At 48.6% G+C, this 27,168-nt stretch overlaps 1 protein-coding gene across 5 annotated transcripts in view; it reads left to right on the top strand.

The window, feature by feature from the left end:
• Nucleotides 1-27,168, top strand: part of GRK3 (G protein-coupled receptor kinase 3) — a 161,512-nt gene that overhangs the window by 64,347 nt on the left and 69,997 nt on the right. For all 5 annotated transcript variants that reach the window (XM_083710117.1, XM_083710118.1, XM_083710119.1 and 2 more), the window contains 3 exons: nucleotides 7,450-7,523; nucleotides 22,289-22,390; nucleotides 22,958-23,032. In XM_083710117.1, the coding sequence (XP_083566243.1) occupies nucleotides 7,450-7,523; nucleotides 22,289-22,390; nucleotides 22,958-23,032 (251 nt within the window). The remainder of the gene's footprint in view (nucleotides 1-7,449; nucleotides 7,524-22,288; nucleotides 22,391-22,957; nucleotides 23,033-27,168) is intronic.

The raw sequence follows: 27,168 nt of genomic DNA on the forward strand, positions 1-27,168 counted from the left end.
CAAAGCTGTATATTGTCTCCCTGCTTATTTAACTTATATGCAAAATTCATCATGCGAAAGGCTGGGCTGGATGAATCCGAAGCCGGAATTAAGATTGCCAGAAGAAATAGCAACAACCTCAGATATGCAGATATGGCAGAAAGTGAGGAGGAATTAAAGAACCTTTTATTGAGGGTGAAAGAGGAGAGCGCAAAATATGGTCTGAAGCTCAACATCAAAAAAACGAATATCATGGCCACTGTTCCCTTCACCTCCTGGTAAATAGAAGGGGAAGAAATGGAGGCAGTAAGAGATTTTTACTTTCTTGGGCTCCATGATCACTGCAGATGGTGACAGCAGTCACAAAATTAAGAGATGCCTGCTTCTTGGGAGAAAAGCAATGACAAACCTAGACAGCATCTTGAAAAGTAGAGACATCACCTTGCCAACAAAGGTCCGTATAGTAAAAGCTATGGTTTTCCCAGTAGTGATGTATGGAAATGAGAGCTGGACCATAAAGAAGGCTGATCGCTGAAGAATTGATACTTTTGGACTATGGTGCTGCAGGAGACTCTTGAGAGTCCCATGGACTGCAAGAAGATCAAACCTCTCCATTCTGAAGGAAATCAACCTTGAGTGCTCACTGGAAGGACAGATTGTGAAGCTGAGGTTCCAATACTTTGGCCACCTCATGAGAAGAGAAGACTCCCTGGAAAAGACCCTGATGCTGGGAAAGATGGAGGGCACAAAGAGAAGAGGACGACAGAGGACAAGATGGTGGGACAGTGTTTTTGAAGCTACAAACATGAGTCTGACCAAACTTCGGGAGGCAGTGGAAGACAGGAGTGCCTGGTGTGCTCTGGTCCATGGGATCACGAAGAGTCGGACACGACTAAACGACTAAACAACAACAACAACAGGCCAAGTTTCAGCCCATAAAGGTGGTTATGTGAAAGAACTGAATTGGGGTGGATTGCAGTATAGAAAGGATCCCAGTAAATGAAAGATAAAGCAGAGTTTTATGGTGACTGTGTCAACACAAGCATCATCTCCTGATGATTCTGCCCTAGGAAACTATCTTGATAAGATCCAGAGGGGGAAATCACACTATTCCCCCAACAAATATTTGTATTTCGTAGCAAATAAAGCCAAGTCTGTCCATAAATCCATCAGCAAATGCCAAATATATTTTAAGGTTGTGTCGGCTTTATGGGATGTAACATAAGCAGTTAAGTACATCACTTCCTGTTTGCCTAGAGTGGACACAGACAGGGGGGTGTTGATCCAGCCAGCTGAACTTCCTGTTCCACCTGGTCTGGAGCATCCTCCCCTTGCATGTGACCAGGTAGGTGGGTGTGACCCTTGCAGACCCTACAAAAGGTCCAGTCATGCAGTCATCTTTCTCTTTTTGACTCTCTTCTTATGCCATTTCTTCTCTTGGACTGCATTGCTGGCTCTCTGCCAGCGGCACATGGGACCATCCTTACAAGGATGTAAGCCACACTGTAAAGCCTGCCTTCAGGGATCCAACTGTGAACTGAATGTGGGTAAACTTCTTGTTACTTTTAAAAGAAGCTTCTTGTGTCTTTATTCTTTTTAGAAGGGATAAAAGGGGTCTTACCAGGAACAAAATCCAATCTGAACAAAGCCAGATTGGATTGCTTAAATATAGAGATTCAAACAAATCTACCAAGTAGCTTCCTACTATATATTGGGGAATGAACTCTGCTGTATGACTCACTAGCATGAGTTAGGAAGGGTAATATTTAATCAGTATATCCTCTCCTAGTATGTACAATATTCCTACAGGCTTATTTCTTCTTTGACACTTCACAAAACTAATAGTATGTGCTTTGTGTTTTCAGGCTGTGGTTATTTTTAAAAAGTGGTTGCATACTGATGGTGTCTTATGGATTAGGTTGTCCTGCTTTTGTGACTTGCAAGGGAGATCCACCTCCACCCATTGAATGTGTGAGTCAGCCGGCTGGAGAACGCTAACAGTATTTGCTGACTTAGAAAAGGAACTCTTTCTGAGGCTGTTCAATGTCTCCTAAAGACAAGAACTCTGGGGGAAATTATGTGAAACAGGGTTGCCTCCAGAAACAATTGTTGCAAGGGGAGTAAATGTATTCCTACAATAAATGGAGTCAGTGTAGCTCCTTGTTGGAGTTTTGTGAGGGGTTTTGTAAGTCACAGTAAGACACAGGTGCACAGCCCATAGTCCACCTCGCCACATTTAGCATAACCCAGTTTATTCATTTAGTAGGATGCTGGGCCTTGGGAAGGATGAGAAGTGGGATACTTAGGTCTCTGGGATGTGAGCCTGAGGCAGTTGGGCAGGCTGTGGAGCAAAAGTGTGTTTGTGTGCAGGTGGGGTCTCTTTGCTGCTACATAAAAGCAGAGTACTGGGGACTTTCCATGAGCAGGATTTCCATCAAGGTATTGTCACTGGGCTTACAGTACTGGTAAAATATATTTTCCCAGTGGTAGAAATTCCACTTAGAACAGGCCTCATCAGGCTCAGGGTCTGGCCACAGAGGCTTTCCTCACAAAAATGTGGTGGTAAAGAATATATTGAGAAGTCCCTCCTCTCCTGTGTGTGAGAGTTTAAAATAGTTGTGGAACTGATTTTAAAAGCTAATTTTAAGGTATGTGTTATTTTTCATCTATATGATGGAGACCTGTTCTACCAGTATGCTTTTGGGTAACTGGTTAGCCAAACAGTTTGACAGAAGGCAAAAGTTCTTGGGTAAACCCTTTTGCAGTGTTTCCCAAGGGGATTAAGCCAGTGGCTTTCTAATTCTCTCAGATGCACATATGTTTGCTTTAGATCTACATTCCTTGCCACTGGGCTTTATCTGGGCCTGTTGGGAATTTTCTTCCGTAGAAATAAATTTACCGCATTGCTGCCTTTATTGTAGAGTATCCAAACATCACTCTATGCAAAAATTTCCTTGTGCAAATGGTCTTGTGTGGGAATGTTTTGTGCTTCAGGTTTGGCAGCTTCCTTGCCTAAGTATGTATCCACCCAAAATAAGTTTTCTGTGCCCGATACCGGGCCAACAATGATTGGTGGGCCAGCACTGGCATCTGCAGGGGGAAAACAATGCAGATGAAATTTTATTTATTTATTTTGTTAAATTTATGCACAGCTTGATTGTAAAAAAACCTTAAAGCATTTCACAAAATGAAGAAAATCAATAAAAGTATTAGTAAAAACAACTATTTAAACTATTCAATTGGCAGTATACTAAAGACAGGGATGCGGGTGGCACTGTGGGTTAAACCACAGAGCCTAGGACTTGCTGATCTGAAGGTCGGCGGTTCGAATCCCCGCAACGGGGTGAGCTCCCGTTGCTCGGTCCCTGCTCCTGCCAACCTAGCAGTTCGGAAGCACGTCAAAGTGCAAGTAGATAAATTACTTTCCAGCGGGAAGGTAAACGGCATTTCCGTGCGCTGCTCTGGTTCGCCAGAAGCAGCTTGGTCATGCTGGCCACATGACCCGGAAGCTGTATGCTGGCTCCCTCAGCCAATAAAGCGAAATGAGTGCCGCAACCCCAGAGTCGGTCATGACTGGACCTAATGGTCAGGGGTCCCTTTACTTTATACTAAAGACAGATTAAACCACACATCACATTCCACATAACTGGGTAGACTTGTTTAAACAAAAATATTTTTAACAGGTGCTGAAAAGAGTACAGTTCTGCATCAATTACAGATAGGTAGCCGTGTTGGTCTGCCATAGTCAAAACAAAAAAAAAATTCCTTCCAGTAGCACCTTAAAGACCAACTAAGTTAGTTCTTGGTATGAGCTTTCGTGTGCATGCATGGTATCTGAAGAAGTGTGCGTGCACACGAAATGGTATCTGAAGAAGTGTGCATGCACACGAAAGCTCATACCAAGAACTAACTTAGTTGGTCTTTAAGGTGCTACTGGAAGGAATCTTTTTTGTTTTGAGTTCTGCATCAAGTGCAAGCTTCTAGATCAAGAGCTCATTGCAGTAATCCAGCCTTGAAGTAACCAACACATTAACTACTGCAACAAGGCTTTCCTGTTCCAGGAATGGCCATAGCTGCCAAAGCAGCTGCAGTTGGTCAAAGGCACTTTGAGTCACTGTGGCTGCATGAGCCTCCAGGGACAGAGCACCTCCAAGCTGCAAACCTGCTTCTTCAAGGGAAGGGCAACCCCATCCCAGGGAGGCACCTGGCCAATTTCCTGGACATGGGAGCTACTGACCCACAGTCCCTCTGTCTTGCCAGGATCCAAGCTCAGTCCAACCTCAGGATCCATCCTCATCCTTCTCAGCGCTGCATCCCAGCAGTGGCCCAGGGGCATTGCAGCCTCTCCCGATTCAGATGTCATGGAGAAATAGAGCTGAGCGTCACTGGCATACTGAGGAGGTTTGTATGGGTATAAAGTAGAGGAATTGCCAGACTTCCTAGACAGTCTTTCTAACCTAACCTGTGCTGATCTCTCCTGAATTGCTAGGCTGCTGTTCTTAGGGCCCCTATCTAGCTTCCTGTTCCCCCCTGCCCCATGGCAGGGTGGGCAAAATATTAGGGTTCTGTATCCAATACCCTGAGGGTTTAGTCTGGACAGTCAATAAAATCCTGACATTTACTGAAGCATTGCAAGACTGGTGCAACACCTCAACCAGCAAGGAGTTTGGGGTGGCACACCAAATATGAAAACTGCATCATCCATACACTTCCAAGCAAAGGGGCAGTTATGTCCATCTTTGGCAATACTTCCTTCTACAAGCTTATGCTGGTTTAATCATGAGGCAGAACAACTTTCTTCTAACTTCCTTACCTCTTCTGCAGAGACTGAAATAGCAGGCACATCTCCTTTGCATGTCCATCTTAGTTAAATAGGATTAGGGCCTCTTTCCTGTGTCTTATAATGAACAAGCTTTTCTTCCCTTCCCCTACACTTACAAGGAGGGCTTCTTACACGCTTTAAGTCAAGGGTCAGCAACCTTTTTCAGCTGCGGGCCAATCCACCATCCTTCAGACCATGTGGTGGGCCGGACTATATATTTGAGGGGGGATGAATGAATTCCTATGCCCCACAAATACCCCAGAGGTGCATTTTAAATAAAAGAACACATTCTACTCATGTAAAATCACACTGATTCCCAGACCGTCCGCGGGCTGGATTGAGAAGGCGATTGGGCTGCATTCGGCCCCGGGGCCTTAGGTTGGTGACCCCTGCTTTAAGTGCTCCGGTCAGTGCTCTGGCTGCACCCGGGAATTCCCAGGGAGGAACTCTGGGAGGGGCCTTTAAGCTCCTGATGGTTCCTTAGTAGCTGTGCCCTTAACTGCCTCACACCTGTTGACATGTATTGTGGCCAGCTGTTGGGCAGCTGTGGGTGGTGTGGCTCTAATCAGGACCAGATAGGGCTGGCGGGCTGGCTGTTCCCCACCTCTGTGTTAGACATAAGATTTTTCTACCTTGCATTGCACAGAGCAGTCTTTGCCAACCTGGTGCCCTCCATATCTTTTGGACTAAAATGTAGCATTTCTTCCTTCAGCTCCAGCATCATATGGCTGTACTATCCATGTGGGGCTGCCTTTGGAAAGTGCTCAGAAACGTCAGCTGGTTCAAAGACCTGCAGCCAGATTGTGGACTGGGGCTGGTTATAGGGAGCAGACGACTCCCTTGCTAGAACAGCTCCACTGGCTACTGGTCTGTTTCCTGGCACAGTTCCAAGTCCTGGTTATGACCTGTAGATCCCTATATGGCTTAGGCCTAGTCCATCTGAAATACCATATTCCTCCGTATGAACCTGCCTGGGCTCTGAGATCTTTGGGAGAGGGCCTTCTTGGTGGTAGCTGCTCCCATACAATTTTGGAACTCCCTCCCTAGAGGAATTAGACTGGCTCCTTCCTTGCTGTCCTGCTGGCAAATGAAGACCTTCGCATTCCAACATGGTTTTGGGAATTGACTGCTTTTAAGGAAAGGGTTGGTGCCATTCTGTTTTTGGTTTTTGTATGTTTGTATGTTTTTAATAGATCTGGGAGAGTGTGTGTGTTTTAATTCTATTAATGTCTAATTGTTAAGGATTGTTCTTTCCCCATGTTTTTAGCGGTTCTAATTCTGTCTGTAATCTGCCTTGAGTTCCTGTCCGGAAGAAAGGTGGGCACAACTAAATATATAACAACAACAACGTTATCTGGGGCTGATGAGAGTTGCAGTCAGACTCTAGTCCTCCAGCTGTGCAAGGCCTGCTGGCCTAGAGACTCCTGGCTTGCCTCTTGTTTCTTGTGGGGTGAGAGAAAATCAGCTGCTGTGGCAAGGTGCCACAGCCCAAGCAGGTTTCCTGTCACTAGATTGTAATGCTCCTTTGTTTGAAACCATTGCTTGAGTCAGCAGGTTTCCTGTCACTAGATTGTAATGCTCCTTTGTTTGAAACCATTGCTTGAGTCAGCAGAAATGTTTGGAAAGCAATTTTGTGTAATTGTGCAAAAGGCTAAGTCAGTGCGTGTGATTTGAGTGGAACTTGATTGTGCCTGAGTAAAGTGGGCTTCTCATCCCAAGCAGTGGCGGAGCTCCATGCTCCAGCACCAGGGGGCGGAGAACAGGCGGGGACAGGGCTGGCACACCTCCTGTGTGTGTTTTAATTCTATTAATGTCTAATTGCTAAGGATTGTTCTTTCCCCATGTTTTTAGCGGTTCTAATTCTGTCTGTAATCTGCCTTGAGTTCCTGTCAGGAAGAAAGGTGGGCACAAATAAATATATAATAACAACAACAACAACGTTATCTGGTTTGAGTGCGTGTGGTTTGAGTGGAACTTGATTGTGCCTGAGTAAAGTGGGCTTCTCATCCCAAGCAGTGGCAGAGCTTCATGCTCCGGCACCAGGGGGCGGAGAGCCCGGCGGGGGCAGGACTGGCACGCCTCCTCCGGGGGCATGGCACCCAGCACGGGCGGGGGGGGGCAGCCGCGATGGCACCCTACCGGGATCACGCTGCTGGGGGCAGTGCACTCCCCCCGCACTCCTCTTCCTCCACCAGTGATCACAAGGCTAATATTGAGTGCTCCTTCTTTCCTACTTGCTCCCAGTTTTAATTGATCATGAAATTATTTTTATCAAGTCAAATTCTGCATGATGGACATGTGAGACAGCCCGTATATCATGCACTTTTGCAAGTAAGGAAAATGTTTACGAAGGTAGAAAATGTATTGTTGTGCTGGTGTTAAGTGTGGACCCTTTAAAAGATCGTCTGGTCAAAGTTCAGCAGCAGGTTCCTTGGTAAATGGTTCTAGCCATTTAGCACCAACTGAAAACAGTGTTATATCATGCAAACCTATATCTTTCTGCATTTCCAAATTCCTGTTCAGACCTCAGTTTATCCCAGTACACTGAGGTAGATAAGGACTTGCATGTGGGATTCCTTTATATGGGATTCCGTTTCCTATTACATTACATTCCTATTACATTGACAACACTCTTCTGTCTTTACTAGGGTTTCTGCTCTTCAAAGAGTTATGCCAAATGAACATGGAGGAAGGGGTTCCTCAGCTGAAGTTCTATGAAGAGGTAAGAGATCTGTCCTCTATGCGATTCAAATCTGGTGAATCGTGTCTGGATCTTTCTTCAACATGGTAAAGGAATCTCTTCCCCCACCCCACCCTTCTTCTTTTTTTAAAGAGCTAGGTTCAGGGAAAATTTTTGACACTACATGGATGGTGATAAAACAGCTCTTTTGCAAACTTCCCTTTTTGAGTTCAGAACCATTCAGCCCCTCCCTCTCCATTCTTAAATGTCCAAGAAAGGATCTCCCTCTTTCCCTTGGACTTTTCAGTGTTTCTCTACAACCACAATAAATTCTAGGAAGAAAAGGCAAAGGAATTGAGTTTGTTTTTGGTTCTGGTGTATTTGTTGTGCAATAGGGAATAAATAAGAAAATATGAAAAGATACTCTGTTATAAGAACATACGAAATAGGCTTATATTGGGATCTGGATATTGCCTCCTCTCCTCTTCCCCAACCTGGTGTTCTCCAGATGTTGCTGGACTGCAACTCCCATCAGCCCCAGCAGCATGGCTGGTGGTGAGGGTTTCTTCCTTCCTTCCAAAGGTAAACAACAGCAGCCTTTTGGGCAAAATAGCAAGCTAATAGAAGTCATAAATAAATATATAAGGTGGTGGTTGCCACCTTCAGTTTTTAAAAAATAAGTATTAGAATCTTTTTTTTAAAAAAACAAACCCTGGCTGATTAATCACATGTCCTTCATGGAATTATGCTACATTTGATCCCTTTCTTATTCTCAACGAGAGCAGAAGAAATCCAGGCACATCAACGCATCCTTAAATGCAGAAATAGAATCTCACCTGTTGCTGTGGGAGTCACGATTAAGGATTTATTGGGAATGATTCGGCCATAGCTGTCAAATGGGTGTTTATTAGAGGGGGGTAATATACCGTATTTTTCCTTCTATAACACGCAGATTTTTTCTCCTAAAAAGGAAGGGGAAATGTCTGTGCGTGTTATAGAGCGAATGTGTGGTCCTTGGAGCCAAATGGTGCGAGGGGAGGCAAAAAAAAGCAGGCAAAAATCAAATCGCGAGTCTCCTAGAAGGGAAACTTGAAAAGAGGAAGCGGCTGCTTTCCTGCATTCTGCCTCAGGGTCTTACTGCCCACCCTCCTCTGTTTCCTTGCTGTGTTTGCTCAAACGGAACAAAGAGCAGGGAAAGCCCCTCCCCTCCAGGCAAGCAGAGTGAAAACATGCGGGGGGGGGGGGGAGAGAGAGAGCCGCGCGCGAGCTGGCTGGCTTGGGTGGGTAGGTGAGGGAAAACTTTTGCCTTCCTTTCCTCCCTCCCCATTATACCCCTCTCCTGCATTCTTAGCCAGCTGCTTCTCTGCACACCCCTCTCGTGCTCCTTGTCTGTTCTGTGTTTTTCCTTCCCTCCCCACTTAAAATGTGGTTAAAAAACATGGATCCACATGGATCCTCAGTATCTTTGCATTGGGTCAGCCCAAATTCACCATCAGATCACATAGCATGTCCATGGCTACAGCCTGCCCCCCAAAAACCACGCACCCACTGTTGCCTGGGGCTGCAATGGTGCAAAAACGTGGTTAAAAAGCATGGATCCACATGGATCCTCAAGATTTTTGCATTGGGTCACCCCAAATTCACCATCAGATCACATAGCATGTCCATGGCTACAGCCTGCCCCCCAAAAATCATGCACCCACTGTTGCCTGGGGCTGCAATGGTGCAAAAACGTGGTTACAAAACATGGATCCACATGGATCCTCAGGATCTTTGCATTGGGTCAGCCCAAATTCACCATCAGAGCACATAGCATGTCCATGGCTACATCCTGCCCCCCAAAAATCACGCACCCAGTGTTGCCTGGGGCTGCAATGGTGCAAAAACGTGGTTACAAAGCATGGATCCACAGGGATTCTCAGGATTTTTGCATTGGGTCACCCCAAATTCACCATCAGATCACATGTCTGTGGCCACAGCATGAAGCACAAAAATGATACATCCACTGTTTCATTCAGAATGGTTTTTTCCTTGTTTTCCTCCTCTAAAAACGATGTGTGTTTTATGGTCAGGTGCGTGTTATAGAGCAAAAAATATGGTATGTGTATGTAGAGAAACCTTTGCCAACGTAGTCCCTTCCAGATGATGTGGACTACAACTCCTAGCAGCCAGCGCTGTCATGCTTGACTGGAGCTGATGGGGGTTGCGTAGTCCAAAACATCTGGAGGGTGTCCTGTTGGTGAGGGCTGATTCAAGCTGACAGTCTTCACACTGGGAAGTCAGCTGATTCTGTCCAGGCTGGAACTGCAGGCCAGAGTGTTTCTTCCTCCCCTTTCTTCCATGGTAGGGCTGTAGCCCAGGGGACAGAGCCGCCGCCTTGTTGCAGGTTCAGTCCCTGGCAGCATCTCCAGGTACGACTGGGAAAGTCCCCTGCTATTGCTGCCAGTCAGTAGACAGCATTGAGCAAGATGGATAGACCAAGGGTCTGACTCAGTACACGATAGCTTTTAGAGACATTGCAGCAAAGGAGACGAACAGAGCTGTTGAGAGTGGCTGCTGAAAGTCCTGGTTTGGGGCCCCTGGTTTGGGACCCCTCACCCAGTGACTTACATTTATTTATTTCATAAAATTTGTATGTCATTTAATTAGATTACTGCAATGCATTATACATAGGGCTGCCTCGGAAACTTCATCTGGTGCAGAATTCAGCCAGGTTGCTCACCAGAGCAAGACAGTTTGAGCATATTACACCAATCCTGGTCTGACTGCACTGGTTACCAGTTAGTTTCTGGGCCCAATTCAAAGTGCTGATTTTAACCTATAAAGGCTTAAACGACTCAGGACCACAATACCTCAAGGACTGCCTCTTCCCATATGAACCCACTCGAACCCTGAGATCAGCTTCTGAGGCCCTCCTTCATGTGCCCCCTCCTCAAGAGGTTCAGAGGGTGGCAACATAAGAATGGGCCTTCTCTGCAGTGGCTCCCTGTCTGTGGAAAGCTCTCCCCAGGGAAGTTCGCTCAGCACCTTCATTATACACCTTTAGGCACCAGGCAGAAACATTCCTTTTTAACTAGGCCTTTGGTTGATCCGATTTACATCCTATGACCTTTTGGGGGGGGGAGATTGGGTTGTTTTTATTATGTATTTTGTGGTTTTATATCTTGATTTTATTCTGTGCACTGAGAGCCCCAGGTATAGGGTGGTATAATAATAATAATAATACATTTAAAACTCTCAAAACTCTCAAAGCAGGTTACAAAAAGAATAAACAATAAAATTATTAGTAAGAACAATTTAAAAAAAAATTAAAATTAAAACCAGCAATAAACTAAAAACATATCTGCACCCTCTATATCTGGACAGGCTTGTGTAAACAAACATTTTTTATTGTTGTTGTTGTTTAGTTGTTTAGTCGTGTCCAACTCTTCGTGACCCCATGGAGCAGAGCACACCAGGCCCTCCTGTCTCCCACTGCCTCCCGCAGTTTGGTCAGACTCATGTTCGTAGCTTCGAGAACACTATCCGACCATCTCGTCCTCTGTCGTCCCCTTCTCCTTGTGCCCTCCATCTTTCCCAGCATCAGGGTCTTTTCCAGGGAGTCTTCTCTTCTCATGAGGTGGCCAAAGTATTGGAACCTCAGCTTCACAACCTGTCCTTCCAGTGAGCACTCAGGGCTGATTTCCTTAAGAATGGATACATTTGATCTTCATGCAGTCCATGGGACTCTCCAGACTCTCCTGCAGCACCATAATTCAAAAGCATCAATTCTTTGGCGTTCAGCCTTCTTTATGGTGGGGGACGCAGGTGGCGCTGTGGGTTAAAGCCTCAGCGCCTAGGACTTGCCGAACGAAAGGTCGGCCGGCGGTTCGAATCCCTGCGGCGGGGTGCGCTCCCGCTGCTCGGTCCCAGCGCCTGCCAACCTAGCAGTTCGAAAGCACCTCCGGGTGCAAGTAGATAAATAGGGACCGCTTACCAGCGGGAAGGTAAACGGCGTTTCCGTGTGCGGCTCTGGCTCGCCAGAGCAGCGATGTCACGCTGGCCACGTGACCCGGAAGTGTCTCCGGACAGCGCTGGCCCCTGGCCTCTTGAGTGAGATGGGCGCACAACCCCAGAGTCTGGCAAGACTGGCCCGTACGGGCAGGGGTACCTTTACCTTTACCTTCTTTATGGTCCAGTTTTCACTTCCATACATCACTACTGGGAAAACCATAGCTTTTACTATACGGAACTTTGTTGGCAAGGTGATGTCTCAGAGTGATAGGTTTATTTCATCTTGCTCAATATGGAAATGCGACAGGCTTACACAGCCATGTGGGAGGCTAACCAAGGAGCAGTGTATCATGCAGAGATCCATCAAAAGCCCTCCTCTGGAGGCAGGCCTGGGAGCCTGGCATGATTGAATGCCCTGCTCTGTGTAGAGATGCAACAGAACTGCCGGCCTTCAGGTGGAGTGGGAGGAGATGGGGCCAAGCACTGCCCACACAAGGGATGCAGCAGACTGCCCTCCTTGGTTGAAGGAGCATTGGGGGCTCACAGAAGCCGCTCATTTAATTTCTGGTGGCACACAGATTGGGAATTGCCTTCATGCCCTGTTGGTAGGCTTCCCAGAGGCAGTGGCTCCTGGAGACAGGATGCTGGGCTGGGTGGACCCATGGCTCCTCTGAGGCTCTTGGCCCTTATGCTGAGGATCACACCAAGGGGCTCTGGTGCCAACACATCCTGAATATGGGGCAACCACAATCAACCAGCATCTACACGCAACCCAGAGCTGCCTGTTAATGAGGCTTAAGCAGCTGTTCCATTCCCCCGCAAATCCTTTCCTGGTGACAATGCCGCTGCAGGCCTGATGTAAATGCAGAAGTCTCTTTTCCATGGAAACTGATTAGAGGAATTAACGGATGGAGCTGAGTCAGTTAGGGTAAGAGGCTTGATTGCAGCTTGTGAACCCCTGGCCTGCTTTCCAGCACCAGGAAGGCTGCTCTGGCCTTTCCCAAAATAGCCCAGGGTCTGAGAGGCAGGGAAGGAAGAGAGCGCCTGATGCTGGCCGTAGCAGCCCTGCTTGGACTGTGTACTGGTCACCTGGGGAGAGAAATCTTAGGAGAGCTCCCCTTTTCTGGAAGAGCATTGTAAAAAGGGGAGAGTGGCATGCATTTGCCAATGTAGCTAAAATGTGGCACTAATCTGCTTTGAAAGACAAGGTTTCTCAAGCTGTGATACCTGCATTGGGCTAGATGACCCTTTGGGTTCATTCCAACTATGATTTTATGATCAAGCTCTTTGCCGCTCTATCAGCCGCACAAAGAATGGTTTTCGCTGCCTCCAGATGTAGGCAAAGTGGCCTGGAGTGTTGAGCTTAGGACATTGCCTTACACTGAGTTGTTCCATCTCTACACTGACCGGCAGCAGCTCTCCAGCATTGCAGGCAGGAGTGTCATAGAATCATAGAATCATAGAGTTGGAAGAGACCACAAGGGCCATCAAGTCCAACCCCCTGCCAAGCAGGAAACACCATCAGAGCACTCCTGACATATGGTTGTCAAGCCTCTGCTTAAAGACCTCCAAAGAAGGAGACTCCACCACACTCCTTGGCAGCAAATTCCACTGTCGAACAGCTCTTACTGTCAGGAAATGTTTAGGTGGAATCTTCTTTCTTGTAGTTTGGATCCATTGCTCCGTGTCCGCTTCTCTGGAGCAGCAGAAAACAACCTTTCTCCCTCCTCTATGTGACATCCTTTTATATATTTGAACATGGCTACCATATCACCCCTGAACCTCCTCTTCTCCAGGGTAAATATACCCAGCTCCCTTAGCTGTTCCTCATTAGGCATCGTTTCCAGGTCTTTGACCATTTTGGTTGCCCTCCTCTGGACACGTTCCAGTTTGTCAGTGTCCTTCTTGAACTGTGGTGCCCAGAACTGGACACAGTACTCCAGGTGAGGTCTGACCAGAGCAGAATACAGTGGCACTATTACTTCCTGTCAGGACTGCCGCTAGGTCCCAGCTCACAGAGGACCAATGCCCAGTGGATGTTATATACAAAAGTCTTTATTAAAGTTTAGTTTCCATTTCCAAGCTCTGGGCGCGCAGACCCACGTCTTGACGCTAGACCGGCTAAGTCCCCTCTGACTCACTTCTCCACCCACACCAGTTTAAGATTCTAGCCCGGCTCCATCTCTTGCGCTGCTCTTTCCTGCGCTGGGTCCTTCTGCCCTCTGGGGTTCCCTCCTTCCTGGACTCCTCTGACGCTGAGCCTCCTGAGTCTTGCCCCTCCCTCCGGCGGGCTTTAGGACCTGGCTCCCTTCCCGGGCTCCCCGCTGTGCCGCCCTCCTGTACATTTGAACTTGGCGCGCGCGCCCAGCCGGTGACTTTCCTTCTGACCGTTTCCCCGCTTCCTGATGTGGGTGTTGCCAAACCTCTCCTCCCTCTGGTGGTGAGGACACTGGTCCCGACTCCTGGGACTCCCCCTCCCCACTGCGCTCTGGTGGAGACGCTGGTCCTGATCTCCAGCTGCTGCTCAGGGATTCCTCGCTGGCCCCTTCCTCCTGGGGCTTCCCCCCTGGACCCCCCTTCGCTCTGGCCACCGGCGCTCCCTTCTGTGAGTCCTCCGATTCGCTAGAGAGGCTTGTGGAATAACTCTGGCCACTGTCACTGCCTGCGCCTCCCTCGTACTCCTCCTCCTCACTCTCCATTTGCTCCCCCTCCTGTGTCTCTCCTTCTGAACCCCTGACATCCATCCCCCCCTCGAAGCCCCCCTTCCCCCCTCCCCCTCTTCAGGTGCGGGTTCCGGGTGCTCTAGAGTTGTCGGGGTGAGTTCAGGATACAGTTCGTCCCCCGAGGCGTGCAGCCATCGTGAGAAGTCCGGAAAGTCCTCCATGGGCTCGTCGACTGCGATTCCCTCCGCTTCCATCTCCTGGGCGGTGTGTTCGAAATCTGAGGCCGCCCCCAAATCACTCACAACCCCTTCTCCCCCTGTCGCCTGAGGTGCCGCCACTTCGCAGGGTCCCTCCGGCACGTCTCTGCGCCATCCCACTTCGGGTTGGTCCTCCCACCAATAAGATCCCCCCGTGCCAAAACCTGAGAGCGATCCCTCTGGGGAGCTGCCTCCCGGAGCCGAGTCCTCCGCTGACGAGAAACCCCGGAAAGTGCTGGCCGAGAGTGTGGGTGTGAACAGACAATCATCGAAAAAGCCCGCCGGCATAGGCTTGTGCGGGAAAAGTGTATGGAATTCTTCCTTGAGCAACTGCTCCTCCAATGCGTAATCCGGCACCCACCTGTTGGTGCTGGCCGGGGTGTCCTCTGTGGCGAGAAGATATTCAATCCCGTCCTCCCCCCACCTTGAGTCTAAAATCTCAGTGGCTTCGTCGAGTGGCCCCCTCCTCGGCGACCCCCCCCTTTTTGGGCGCTTCCCTGAGCGGGTCTGGCGCTGTCCCTGGTGCCTGAAACCTGTGGGGCTCTTTGTAGGGTGTGAGCACTGATCTATGAAAGACCGGGTGCATTCTGGACCCCTCCGGGAGTGTTAACCGGAAGGCCACTGGGTTGATCTGCGCCTCTACTTGGTAAGGCCCTAGCTGCTTGTGCCCGAGCTTCTTCTTGGCCAACGATCTGGCCGGAACTGCCTGGGCCAGAACCAGACCCAGTCTCCTACCCAGATGTCTTCCCCAACCCTCCTGTGTCGGTCTGCCTGCACTTTGTAAGCCTGTTTCGCCATCTCTAACTGCCTCCTGAGCTGCTCGTGGATCTCCTGCAACTCCGCTGCCACGGCCTCTGCTCCCTGCGGCTCCCCCTCCCTCACTTTCTCTAAACCCGGGAAGGTTCTGGGATGCCGCCCATTGTTGGCGAAAAACGGTGTCACCCCCATGGACACGTGTTTCGTGTTGTTGTAGGCAAACTCGGCTGGCGGTAGGTAGTCCACCCAGGTCGAGGGCTGCTGGTTCGCGTAGCATCTCAGGTACTGCTGCATGATGGCGTTGACTCTCTCCGCCTGTCCGTTAGTCTGCGGGTGTCGCGCCGACGCCAGGCTGACCTTGACGTTCAGGAAACCCATCAGCTTTTGCCAGAAGTTGGATATGAACTGGCGCCCCCTGTCGGACAGGATGGACCGTGGTAGGCCGTGCACCTTGAACACGTGGTCTATAAACAGCTTGGCGGTCTGCTCGGCTGTGGCCACCTTCGCGCAAGGAATGAAGTGGGCCATCTTGGTGAACAAGTCTACTACCACGAGTACTGCCGTCTTGCCTCTCGAGCTGGGCAGATCTGTGACAAAGTCCAGGGCCACCCTCTCCCATGGCTCGAACGGTGTCTGTAGCGGTTCCAACAGGCCCGCCGGCGGCTGGTGTACTGGTTTGGCCCTTTGGCAGGTGTCGCACCTCCTGACGTATTCCGCGACATCCCCCCTCATCTTGGGCCACCAAAAGTCTCTGGCTACTAGGTCCACCGTCTTCTCCTTGCCGAAGTGTCCCGCGCTGGGCGCGTCGTGCAGCTGTTGCAGGACCCTCGCGCGGAGGTTGTCTCCCGGCACGTAGAGGGCTCCTTTGCGGATGAGCAGGCCGTCGCGTATTTGGAAGTCGTCGTCCCTCGCCGTGCCGCTACGCACCTCCTCCATCTTGGCTCGCGCGAAGGAGTCCGTCTGCAGCGCGCGACGCACCGCGTCCAGGTCCACCGTGGCTGACGCGCATGCCCACGCCTTTGGTGCGAAAATATGCTTGGCCGCCGCCGGCGCCTCTTCTTCGAGATACTGCGGTTTCCTGGACAGCGCGTCCGCCATGATGTTGTTGTTTCCAGGCATGTATTCTATTCTGAAGTCAAAATCTGCAAAGAACTCCGCCCAGCGGATGTGTCTCTGGTTCAGGAACCTCGCCGTGCGCCAGTACTCCAAGTTCTTATGGTCCGTACGGACCTGCACCGTGTGTTTGGCCCCGACGAGGAAATGCCGCCACGCCTTGAAGGCTGCATGTATGGCCAGTAACTCCCTGTCCCAGATAGTGTAGTTCTGTTCCGACTTGCTGAGTTTCCTGGAGTAGAAAGCGCACGGCCTCCAGTCCCCCTGGTGGTCTTGCTGCAACAGGACGGCCCCCACGGCCCTGTCTGACGCGTCCGTCTCCACTCTCATGGGCCTGCTGGGGTTCACGTGTAGCAGGTGTTCCTCGGACGCGAAGAGGTGCTTGAGCTTCCGAAAGGACTGCTCTGCCTGCTCCGTCCAGATGAACTTCTTCTTCTTGGAACTGAGGGTGTCAGTGATGGCCGCTGTCTGCATGGCGAAACCTTTGATGAACTTGCGATAAAAGTTGGCAAAGCCGACAAACCTCTGGACTTCCTTTCGATTGCGTGGGCTCTTCCAGTCCAGCACTGCCCGTACCTTGGTACTGTCCATGGCGAGTCCCTTGTCGGACAGTTTGTAGCCCAGGAAGTCCACCTCCGTCTTGTCGAACTGGCACTTCTCCAGCTTGGCGTAAAGCCGGTGCTCCCGCAGCCGCTGCAGTACTTCCCTGACATCCCTCTCGTGAGCCTCCGGCGACTCCGAGAAGATGAGGATGTCGTCCAGGAAGCAGACGCACTTCTTGTAGAGAAGACCCGCCAAGACATGATGCATGAATGCTTGAAAACAGTGGGAGCCATTTTGTAATCCAAAAGGCATAACTCTATATTCATAGGTGCCCAGCGGCGTAAACATGGCCGTCTTCCACTCGTCACCCTCCCTCACTCGTATGAGATTGTACGCTCCGCGTAGATCCAACTTGGTAAAGATGCGCCCCTTCCGCACCGTCGCCAGCAGGTCATCGATCTTGGGCATGGGGAAGGCTGAGGGCTTGGTTTTCGCATTTAAGACGCGGTAATCAACTACAAGCCTCTTTTGGGGCGTGTCCCGCTTCTTTACAAAGAATACAGGACTGCCCCCCACCGCCTTGGACTCTCGGAGGAATCCCCGCTTCAAGTTGTGATCTATGAACTCCCTGAGCTCCTGCAATTCATCCTCAGACATGGAATACAGCTTCCCCGTCGGGAGCATCGCCCCCGGCAGGAGGTCAATCTTGCAGTCGTAGGGTCTGTGGGGAGGCAGCTTGTCCGCTTCCTTCTCGCAGAAGACCTCCAAAAACTCTTTGTACTTGTTGGGTACAGCTTGCAACATGCCCAAGTTCAGCTGTGGTCCATCCTCACGCCCCTCATCTTCCTGGTTAGCTAGGATGCAGTGTTCTGCGCAGTAGGAGGAGCAGAAGGTCAGTTGACGCTGGTACCATGCCAATGCCGGGCTGTGCCTATCCAGCCAACTCATGCCCAACACAATGGGCGTGTCTGACAGGCGGGTGACGTTGAAGCTGATGACTTCGCGGTGATTACCAATGCGCATCACCATTGGCGGCGTCTGCTGCAGCACTTGCCCTCCCAGTAGCTCCCTGCCGTCCACCGTGACGACGTTCAGAGGTACCGTCGCTGGCAGAAGGGCTATGCCATGTTGCTGGATGAAGTCCATGCCTATAAAATCTGCATTGCTCCCAGAGTCAATCGTAATGGGGATTTCCACAGTGAGCCCATTGGGAAGTTGAAGGGATGCGGTGAGCTGCACTACTGGTTTGGGTGGGAGGGGGTCTGTGGGCTGTAACCTTACTGGGGATTGCTTCACTGACTTGTCTGGCTGGCCCCCAGTGACTCCATTTCCAGCCAGACAGTGGAGTTTTCCTGCTGTGATTCACTCTGCTGAACTGCTTCTGTTACTGTCGCTGCGGCTGCAGTGTGCTTGTGAAACCGCTGGGGACACTCTTTCGCCATGTGCTGAGCACTGTCGCAGATGTAGCACTTCCTGGTCCCTCTAGGAGGCTTCATTTTGACTGCTCCCGGCGTTAGGGCTCCGGCTGTGGACTGAGCCTTAGCACCACCTATCTCCATCGGCTCCTCTCCTCCTCCCAACGGAGGCATGGATCGAGCGCGCGCCGCTTCCTTCGGAAAGGGGGGTGGTGCTTTCGTTGGCGTGCGGCCCCAATGCACTTCCTCTTTGTCCCAAGAGCGTCCTTCCAGCCTAACCCCAATGGTGAGTGCCCTCTCCACAATGTCCTTGGTGGTTTGGGGTCTCTCCCCCCTTGCAATTTCGTCTTTCACAGCTCCGTTCAGCCCCTCCCAGAACAGATCTCTGACGGCAGGCGATTCTCTCTCCCACCCCAATGCGTTCACCAATGCGAAAAAACGTGAATGATATTGCCTTACATTGGCTCTACCTTGTCTTAGTCCGTGAATCTGTTTCCTAGCGATATCCACATCAATCTCAGACAAAAAACACGCATCCATCACTTTAAGGAAGGCACCCGCATCTTGGAGGGCTGGATCCTTATCTCTCCAGAGATTGCGCAGCCACGTTTTCGCCTCTCCCCGTAAATGCGAAACAATAAATCCCACTCTTTCTTCCTCATTTTTAAAGTCCTTGTCAAGCAGCTGCAGTGCATATAGTACATCTGCTCTGAAGTTAGGATACTCCTGCAGGTCCCCATTGAAGTGAGACACAAGGCTCCCTCCTCTGTTCCCCAGCCCAATCCCTTCTGGTCTGGTGGCCGGTAGCCTCTGTGTAGTTAGCACTTCTAACCTGGTTCGCAGATCCTGGCAGGCAGCAGCTGCTTCCTGTTCCTTCTTTCTGGACGCCAAAATTTCTGCGTTCAGCTGTGTCACTGCGTTTTGCAGACTCGCTATCTTCTCTTCGGTAGTCATTTCCCTGGTTTTCGTGAGCTCGCGAAGCACCAATCTTCACCCCTCGCTGCTTTCCCACACTCCACGAGGTTTTAAAATTGGTGGAAAATGGTGAGAGGGGACTTACTGTCAGGACTGCCGCTAGGTCCCAGCTCACAGAGGACCAACGCCCAGTGGATGTTATATACAAAAGTCTTTATTAAAGTTTAGTTTCCATTTCCAAGCTCTGGGCGCGCAGACCCACGTCTTGACGCTAGACCGGCTAAGTCCCCTCTGACTCACTGCTCCACCCACACCAGTTTAAGATTCTAGCCCGGCTCCACCTCTTGCGCTGCTCTTTCCTGCGCTGGGTCCTTCTGCCCTCTGGGGTTCCCTCCTTCCTGGACTCCTCTGACGCTGAGCCTCCTGAGTCTTGCCCCTCCCTCCGGCGGGCTTTAGGACCTGGCTCCCTTCCCGGGCTCCCCGCTGTGCCGCCCTCCTGTACATTTGAACTTGGCGCGCGCGCCCAGCCGGTGACTTTCCTTCTGACCGTTTCCCCGCTTCCTGATGTGGGTGTTGCCAAACCTGACTCCTCTCCTCCCTCTGGTGGTGAGGACACTGGTCCTGACTCCTGGGACTCCCCCTCCCCACTGCGCTCTGGTGGAGACGCTGGTCCTGATCTCCAGCTGCTGCTCAGGGATTCCCCGCTGGCCCCTTCCTCCTGGGGCTTCCCCCCTGGACCCCCCTTCGCTCTGGCCACCGGCGCTCCCTTCTGTGAGTCCTCCGATTCGCTAGAGAGGCTTGTGGAATAACTCTGGCCACTGTCACTGCCTGCGCCCCCCTTGTACTCCTCCTCCTCACTCTCCATTTGCTCCCCCTCCTGTGTCTCTCCTTCTGAACCCCTGACACTTCCCTTGATCTATTTTTTTTAAAAATAATATTTATTGAAATTTCCAGAAAAATACAAACTATAAAAGAAAAAAAAAGAAAAAAGAAAAAGAAAGAAAAAGAAAACATTTGCATTTAGGCCTTACTTTCATTAACATCTTCCCAGGACTTCCCCACCCCACTCCCTCTTGTATTCCATTTCCATCAAATTAGTTCCACAAGTTCTTAACCCAAATTTTAAGCTTATTATCGTTATTATCATTGACCCAATGTTCAATTTAATTCATCTTATATAACCACTTTCCCTATATATTCCACCGTCCTTCCACTTAAAAATATTTTTTCCCCTAAGATCGACCCCTGTTCCCTTCCACGAATTCCCCTCTTTAACACACAGTACAGAATGAAATGACAAAGTAAAGAACAAAATATAATTTTACACCCTTTGGATTCCAAATTTCCCTCCCCCCTTTCCCGGTTTCGATCCCCAATGTCCATCAATCTATCTGTTGTCAGCCTGGAGACCCCACTTCCATGTCCAAATCTCGCTCAGCTCCACTTTGCCGTCTTTTTAGTAGTCTTTGCCATCTTTTTAGTACTTTATTTTCAAACACCCAGTCTTGGAAAAGCTCTATCTCAAGAAGGTCCATTTTTTCTTACATCCAGATCTCTATATTTAAGAGTAAAACTCAAATTTTGTTTCTTAGTCCTTTGTAAATCTGAATGTCCCAAATGCTCTCAGTTCCAGCTTTATCCAATTCTTGTTGTTCTTTTTCCTCACTTTCCTCAGGTTTCTTTTCCTGTTCCGTTGCAAAAACATTCTAGTTCCAGAAACTTCTAGTTCCACTACAGAGGCTTTATTTATTCAGGAACAAAAACTTACGTCCAGTCCCTTCCGTTCTTCAATAGATATATCTATTGTCTCCTTTAGTGTAGAGACCTCTGTAGACAAAATAGTGTTTCATTTTTGCAGCTTTCCCAGGAGATAAAAAGTCCTGTTCAAATCCATGAGTATTTTTCCACTTACAGCGATTCTTGTAGTGTCCCAAAGCCCCCTCTAGAGGGATTATGGTAACTTTGTTTCCTTCCAGATCACACCCAAAACTCAGACTAAGTTGTTATCCCTTGTTTTCAACAATTTATATCCAAATTGTAACGAATCTAACCGGCAAAGTCATCGTAACAAAGTTCTTTTTTTGTTCTCTAACTTTGACAGCTACTTTGACAGCTGTCAAAATCTTTATATCTCCTCACCAGGCTCTCTCCCGGATCACTCCCGGTTCCCGGGGGGGGGGTTCTACTTTATCTCGCACGATCCACTTTTCTCCTCCAGCACTATCTTGTAATTTTCCATCGTGAAATTAATAACTTTTATCAATAAAAAAATCAGACCCTTCTCTCGATCTTAGTTGTCAGATCCTTGCTTTAAATCCTCTACAACAGGGGGGAGACGGACTTCCTTTTTGCACCTCCCCCGCTCGTTCCGAATTTAAATTTTTTTCCTTTTAAGTCCAATTTCCCAATTACTCACGGGTTGTTGTTTTTAGTCCGAATTTTCAATGGAAGAAGTCAGCGCTCTCCGCCAAATGGCATGCGGCTTCGCTCGGCAGGAGAAGCGGAGGACTCATAGCACCACACCACCCCCCATCCCCCGCTCCGAAGCCTTTAAAAAGTCTCCTTCGCGGATTGGGGGGCGCAAACAGTGCCCGCCGAGTCACCAGGTCCATGGGCATCTGCGCCCATGGTTTTTGAGGGTCCCCGCGTCGCGGCGCAACGGGACCCAGCCCCTGCCGAGCAGGCTCCCTCCGGAGCTCGGAGGGAGTCCGCCATTTGGCGATGGCGCCAACCCGTTCCAGTTTGTCAGTGTCCTTCTTGAACTGTGGTGCCCAGAACTGGACACAGTACTCCAGGTGAAGTCTGACCAGAGCAGAATACAGTGGCACTATTACTTCCCTTGATCTAGATGCTATACTCCTATTGATGCAGCCCAGAATTGCATTGGCTTTTTTAGCTGCCGCGACACACTGTTGGCTCATGTCAAGTTTGTGGTGTCTCCCAGCCCTACCATTGGGGGTTGATCCTGGTACCTCCTGCATGCAAGGCAGATGTTCTGCCGCTGAGCTCAACCTTGCTGTTGTTGGGTTTTGGGCAGTTTCTCCAGTTATTCAGTTGTCTGGCAGTGGGAAAGCCAAGAGAAGAGCCATCAAAGGAGGTATCGAGGAGCTCAAAGGCTCAGTGTGCTGAATCACCATATTTGTGTATTGCAGATTAAAGAATATGAAAAACTGGACTCAGAGGAGGATCGTCTCAGCAGGAGCCGGCAGATCTACGACACCTATATAATGAAAGAGCTGCTCTCCTGCTCACACGTACGTAAGCACATCCTCCCGGGATTAGTTAAAAGCCAGGACTTAAAACCAGACAGAGATGTCTAAATGTGGAGGCCTAGCCAGGGACTGGAATGCAGCACTTCTTTAAACGCAGTGAGGGACAGGCACCCTTTAAAAGCCACTTAAAGCAGTGCTTTTGTTAAAAGGATTGGAAGCCAGGAAGAAACGTATCGTTGATTTGTTACTGTGGTCCTCTTAACACTTACACAGAAGTCGTGGCTTCCTCTGTTTCAGCTGTAATGCCTCTTTTGAGTGCTATAGACCAATTTTCTTCTTCCGCCCATGAAAATATTTAGCATAAGCTGGTGAGGACAGCAAACAGCTGTTTATCTATTTATCTATATGAGAAACAGTAGTATATACGTATTTTAATTAATAAATGAAAGCACTTTGCTGGCTCCCCCCCCACCGCCTCAAACCATCTTTAGCCCATTAAAAATAATTATCCCTCCCTTCTTTGTATTTCTTACTGGATTGTTATTTTAACTTCATAATAAAGTCTTGGGGGGAAAATTAATTTAAAAAATCCTTTTCCCCCTCCCACAGCCTTTTTCGAAGCCAACAGTTGATCACGTGCAAACTCATCTTGCCAAGAAGCAGGTCCCACCAACCCTTTTTCAGGTGATTCTGGAATCCTTGTTGTTGTTATTATTATTTCCTTTTATATACTGCTTACTACCTGAAAGATCTTGAAGCAGCTTACAATGGGCAGATATGTGTCTTCGCTGTGTCTCAATTCTCCAAAGGAACACAGATCCTGGGTGAGTGCCTGGAACCCCCTGGAATCTTGCTACTGCTTGGCAGAGAGCAGGAGTGGCACCCAATGTTTGTAACACTGATGTCAAAAGTGGAATCTGTGTTTCCTGGAGAGAAGGCCTAGGAGCAACATACGCCTGAAGTCAAAATGGAGGGAGGAATAGCAGTACTCCTTGAGCAAAATGAAGCTGATGGAGGAGTGCCAAAGCCAGCAGTTTGCTGAAGGGAGGGCCTCTCCACAAGATATAAAACACCTGATAGACCCAGGGGGGAAGGAGAGGGGGCGGGGGGTGGGTCACCCCAGGTGCCATTATGTAGGGGGGGGTGACAAATTATCAAGGAACAATTACTGCCCTACTAGGGTGGTTCATAAAAAACTTCTTTAAAAAAAATGCCTGCTCCAAAGGCATCTTACTACACTAGGGATTATATAGCTAAATATGAAATTTCATGCATATCAGTTAATATCTTGACCCTCATCCACGAAAATAGCTGTTTACTTGGCTGTTTTCATATGTCGTGAAGGCTGAAATTTCAACAAAGCACATGCCTTACTAGACTCTTTTCAGGCACCTGCTAAAGGTATTCTTTTTTAGGCAAGCATACCTAGATGCTTAGGAAGTTGAAGTAATTTAAGTCTTAATATTTTAGCTTTTGTATGTTTTAAAGTAGGATTGTTAATTTTTCTTGATTTTACTGCTGTGATTTTTTTGTTTTTTGTTTTGGTAAACCACTTTGCAGGTTTTTTAAAAATAAATTTTATTAAATAAATAAACAATAAATATAAATAGAATAACACAAGCCAAAACACAACCCATCCTGTAGATTTAAGTATCTGTCCTACTTGTTATCAGAGGCTCAGAATCCACATTCCTGTCTAAGAAAATATGAAATAACGTAAAACCATTTTTGCAGGCAAAAAAACCAAACAACAATTTGGGGAGGGGGTGACAAGAAATTTTCCGCACCAGGTACCACCTGACCTTCCTACGCCTCTGGATAGACCAACAGCTGCAGGTGGTGAGGGCTGATGTGGAAGCCCAGTTACGAGGTGCTGATCAGAGGATAGAGGGTAGTGGAAGTGCTCCTGCATTGGCTGGAGCTGAGGAGAGGCTGCTGAACTCCTCCCAGGGTGCCAAAAGAAAGTGCCCTGGAGGAAGGCTGGCTGGCAGAGCTGCTTCTAGTTGACCCTGGAAACCTGTTGAGGATGAGGAAGAAAGGAAAAGAAAATGGAGCCAGAGAGCATGGTACCACATGCGAAGAGAGTGAGATGCTATGGGAGTCTGGGAGTGACCCTGGAGTCCTACTGCCAAGCACCCAAGAGGAAAGGTTGGCTGGAGAGATCCAGAATGTGGATGGGCAATTGAAAGGCTTGGACTGTGGAAAGTTGCAGTCTGTAGCTGGATGCAATGGAGCTAAGGATGAGCTGGCTGGAGTGGGGGAGCAGTTGGCTCCCACTGAGTTGGAAGTTGTGCCCGAGAAAATGGGAGAGGAGCCAGCACCTGTAAGGGAGGCAACTTCCAGTGCACTCAGAGAGAAGCCAGAGGAGCAGCAGACGGCTGCTGGATTGGTGTATTCGGGGGTGGAAGGAGAAGCAGATGACTCCTGCTGAATCTGTGATGGAAGATGAAAAGTGAGCTGGCAGAGTTTTCCTTCATGGAGAACATGCAAGGAAATCTTCAGGAGGAGGTGTGTCTGCATGGCCAGAAGTGCAAGAGAAATGTGAAGCTTGTGTACCTGCTGGATTTGGTGAGGTTTCAAACACCAGTGATTTGGCCCTTGGGTGACTCAAGTGTCCTTGACAGGTGGGGAAAGGCCTCAATGCTACAAGTGGGGAAGGAAGCCACTGGGGAAGTTACTTGTTTTTGTTTAGCCCCAGGAGTAAGCAAAGGGGGGGGTGAGTTCTGGCTACCCATGTGGGTGGGCCAGGCCTGGAGATTCTGAATAAAGTGCTCCAGATAAAGTATGGTGGCAAGATTTTGATTTTGAATATGGGTCAGTAGATGGGGTGGAATGGGCCCCAGAGAAGAGATCCCCCATGTGCCAGAGAGGGAGCAGCTGGGATCTTGGGATTGCGTTTGAACCAGTTACAGAAATGGTTATGGGACTTGGGTGTGAATTTGGAGGCCCTGACCCGCAACCCAGAAGGAATTGGGTTGACTGAGAACTGTGTTTACTCAAGAGTAAGAATTCTTTAGAAAACCCAGGCAGGCTATTACAACAAGAGGGTTTTTCTTGGGACTCTGAACTAATTTATGAGGGGACTCTGCCTGCAAGTTCAACACTGGTTTTGAAATGCTGTGATGTGTTTGGGTGGGGTGGGGGGCTAATAATTGTTTTGTTTACTTTTTCCATGCCTGTAATGACAAAAACTGTTAACAATGTTGGGTGAGACATCTGAGGCTGACATCCATACTGAGGCTGACATCCTGGCTTAAACATTGGAGATTTATTGGAAATTTATCACCTTGACTGTCAAGTGTGGGTTACTGAGAAGCTGCATTGGGATGCAGACTGGTGACCAAAATGTACCCCAAGAGGAAAGAGAAGGCCTGAAGGATTCGAGGGAAACTGGAGGTCACTTGGAGATGAACTGTTACTGTGTTTTAAAATGTGTCGCTGTGCTATCATCTGTTTTGATGTATTGCTCTGAATGCTGTCAGTAACTGTTCCGTTGTTTGTTCTGCACAGCTGTGGAAAGCTGCCCCTTTTGCTAAAAGGGGTGGTAGTATTGTGGGGGAGCAGGGGCCCTAAACCCTAGAAAGTAATAAATGATAGTATTTTGATTATTTGGAGTATTGGAGGGAAGATTGAAGGCTAGTGGAAAAGCACAGGCTAAGCTTTCTCTCCAAACCAGGGCCTCACCTGGGATAGCGGCACTAACATGACATGTCATGGTGTGGGTTCGAAATGACAGGAAAATGGAGTCTTTGGAGCAAGATGTGCTGGGAAGAAGAAGAGACAGGAAAAAACTGGTATCCCTCTTGGGCAGGCTGACTGAAGGCTGGCTGGGAGAGATGCCTTTGATTCCAGTGCTGCACAGCTGTATGGGACAATCCCTGCTTGAAATGACCATGCTGTAAGATCTAGATTCCCTCTGTGCAGATTGAAGGTGTAAATATGTGAATAAACTATATTTTTTAAAGGTGCGACATTCTCTACCATGTCTCAATTCTCCAAAGGAAAACAGACCTTGGATGAGTGCCTGGAGCCCCGTGAACCACCACCTGTATTTTGATTTGAGTAAGGCTTTTGACAGTGTTCCCCATGATATTCTTGCAAGGAAGCTGGTAAAATGTGGGTTGAACGAGGTAACTGTTAGGTGGATTTGTAGCTGGTTGACTGACTGAATCCAAAGAGTACTCATTAATGGTTCCTCCTGGAAGCAAGGGATAAGTGGGGTGCTGTAGAATTGAAGGGTTGCTTATCCAATTTGCAGGTGACACCCAACAGGGAGGGGGAGCAATTGCCGCAGAAGGCAGAATCAGAATTCACAATCACCTTAACAGATTGGAAAACTAGGTGCAAGCTTACAAAATGAATTATATGCTTTTCATTAGCTTTTTATTACAACACAAACAGACTTTTTAATTTAAAAAATACAGATACAGATACAGATACAAAACAAATAATAAACGTACATCCATATTTCAATTCTTATTCTTTTCTAATGGACTTCTTTCGTCCTCAGCGCAGGTCAAATTTCATATTTGGTAAACTGTTTTTTTCCCATTTCCTTTTCCCTAGTTTTCTCTATATTTTATTCTTTTACACCATATTTTGTTTTGCAAAAATTACTCAAAGCAAGTCCAGGTATTGATTTTAGGACACTGCTTTTTTAGATAATCTCTATATATTCCCCATTCTTTTTTGAATTTTTGTTTAGATTGTGCCCTAATTGAATTCGTCATTTTGGCCAATTCAAGGTAATCAAATAATTTATCTTGCCACTCTTCTTTTATTGGTACTATCTTTTTCCAATTTTTTGCAATTCAGATTCT

Source organism: Podarcis gaigeae, assembly GCF_964106915.1.
Source record: "Podarcis gaigeae genome assembly, chromosome: 13".
NCBI classification, from domain to species: domain Eukaryota; kingdom Metazoa; phylum Chordata; class Lepidosauria; order Squamata; family Lacertidae; genus Podarcis; species Podarcis gaigeae.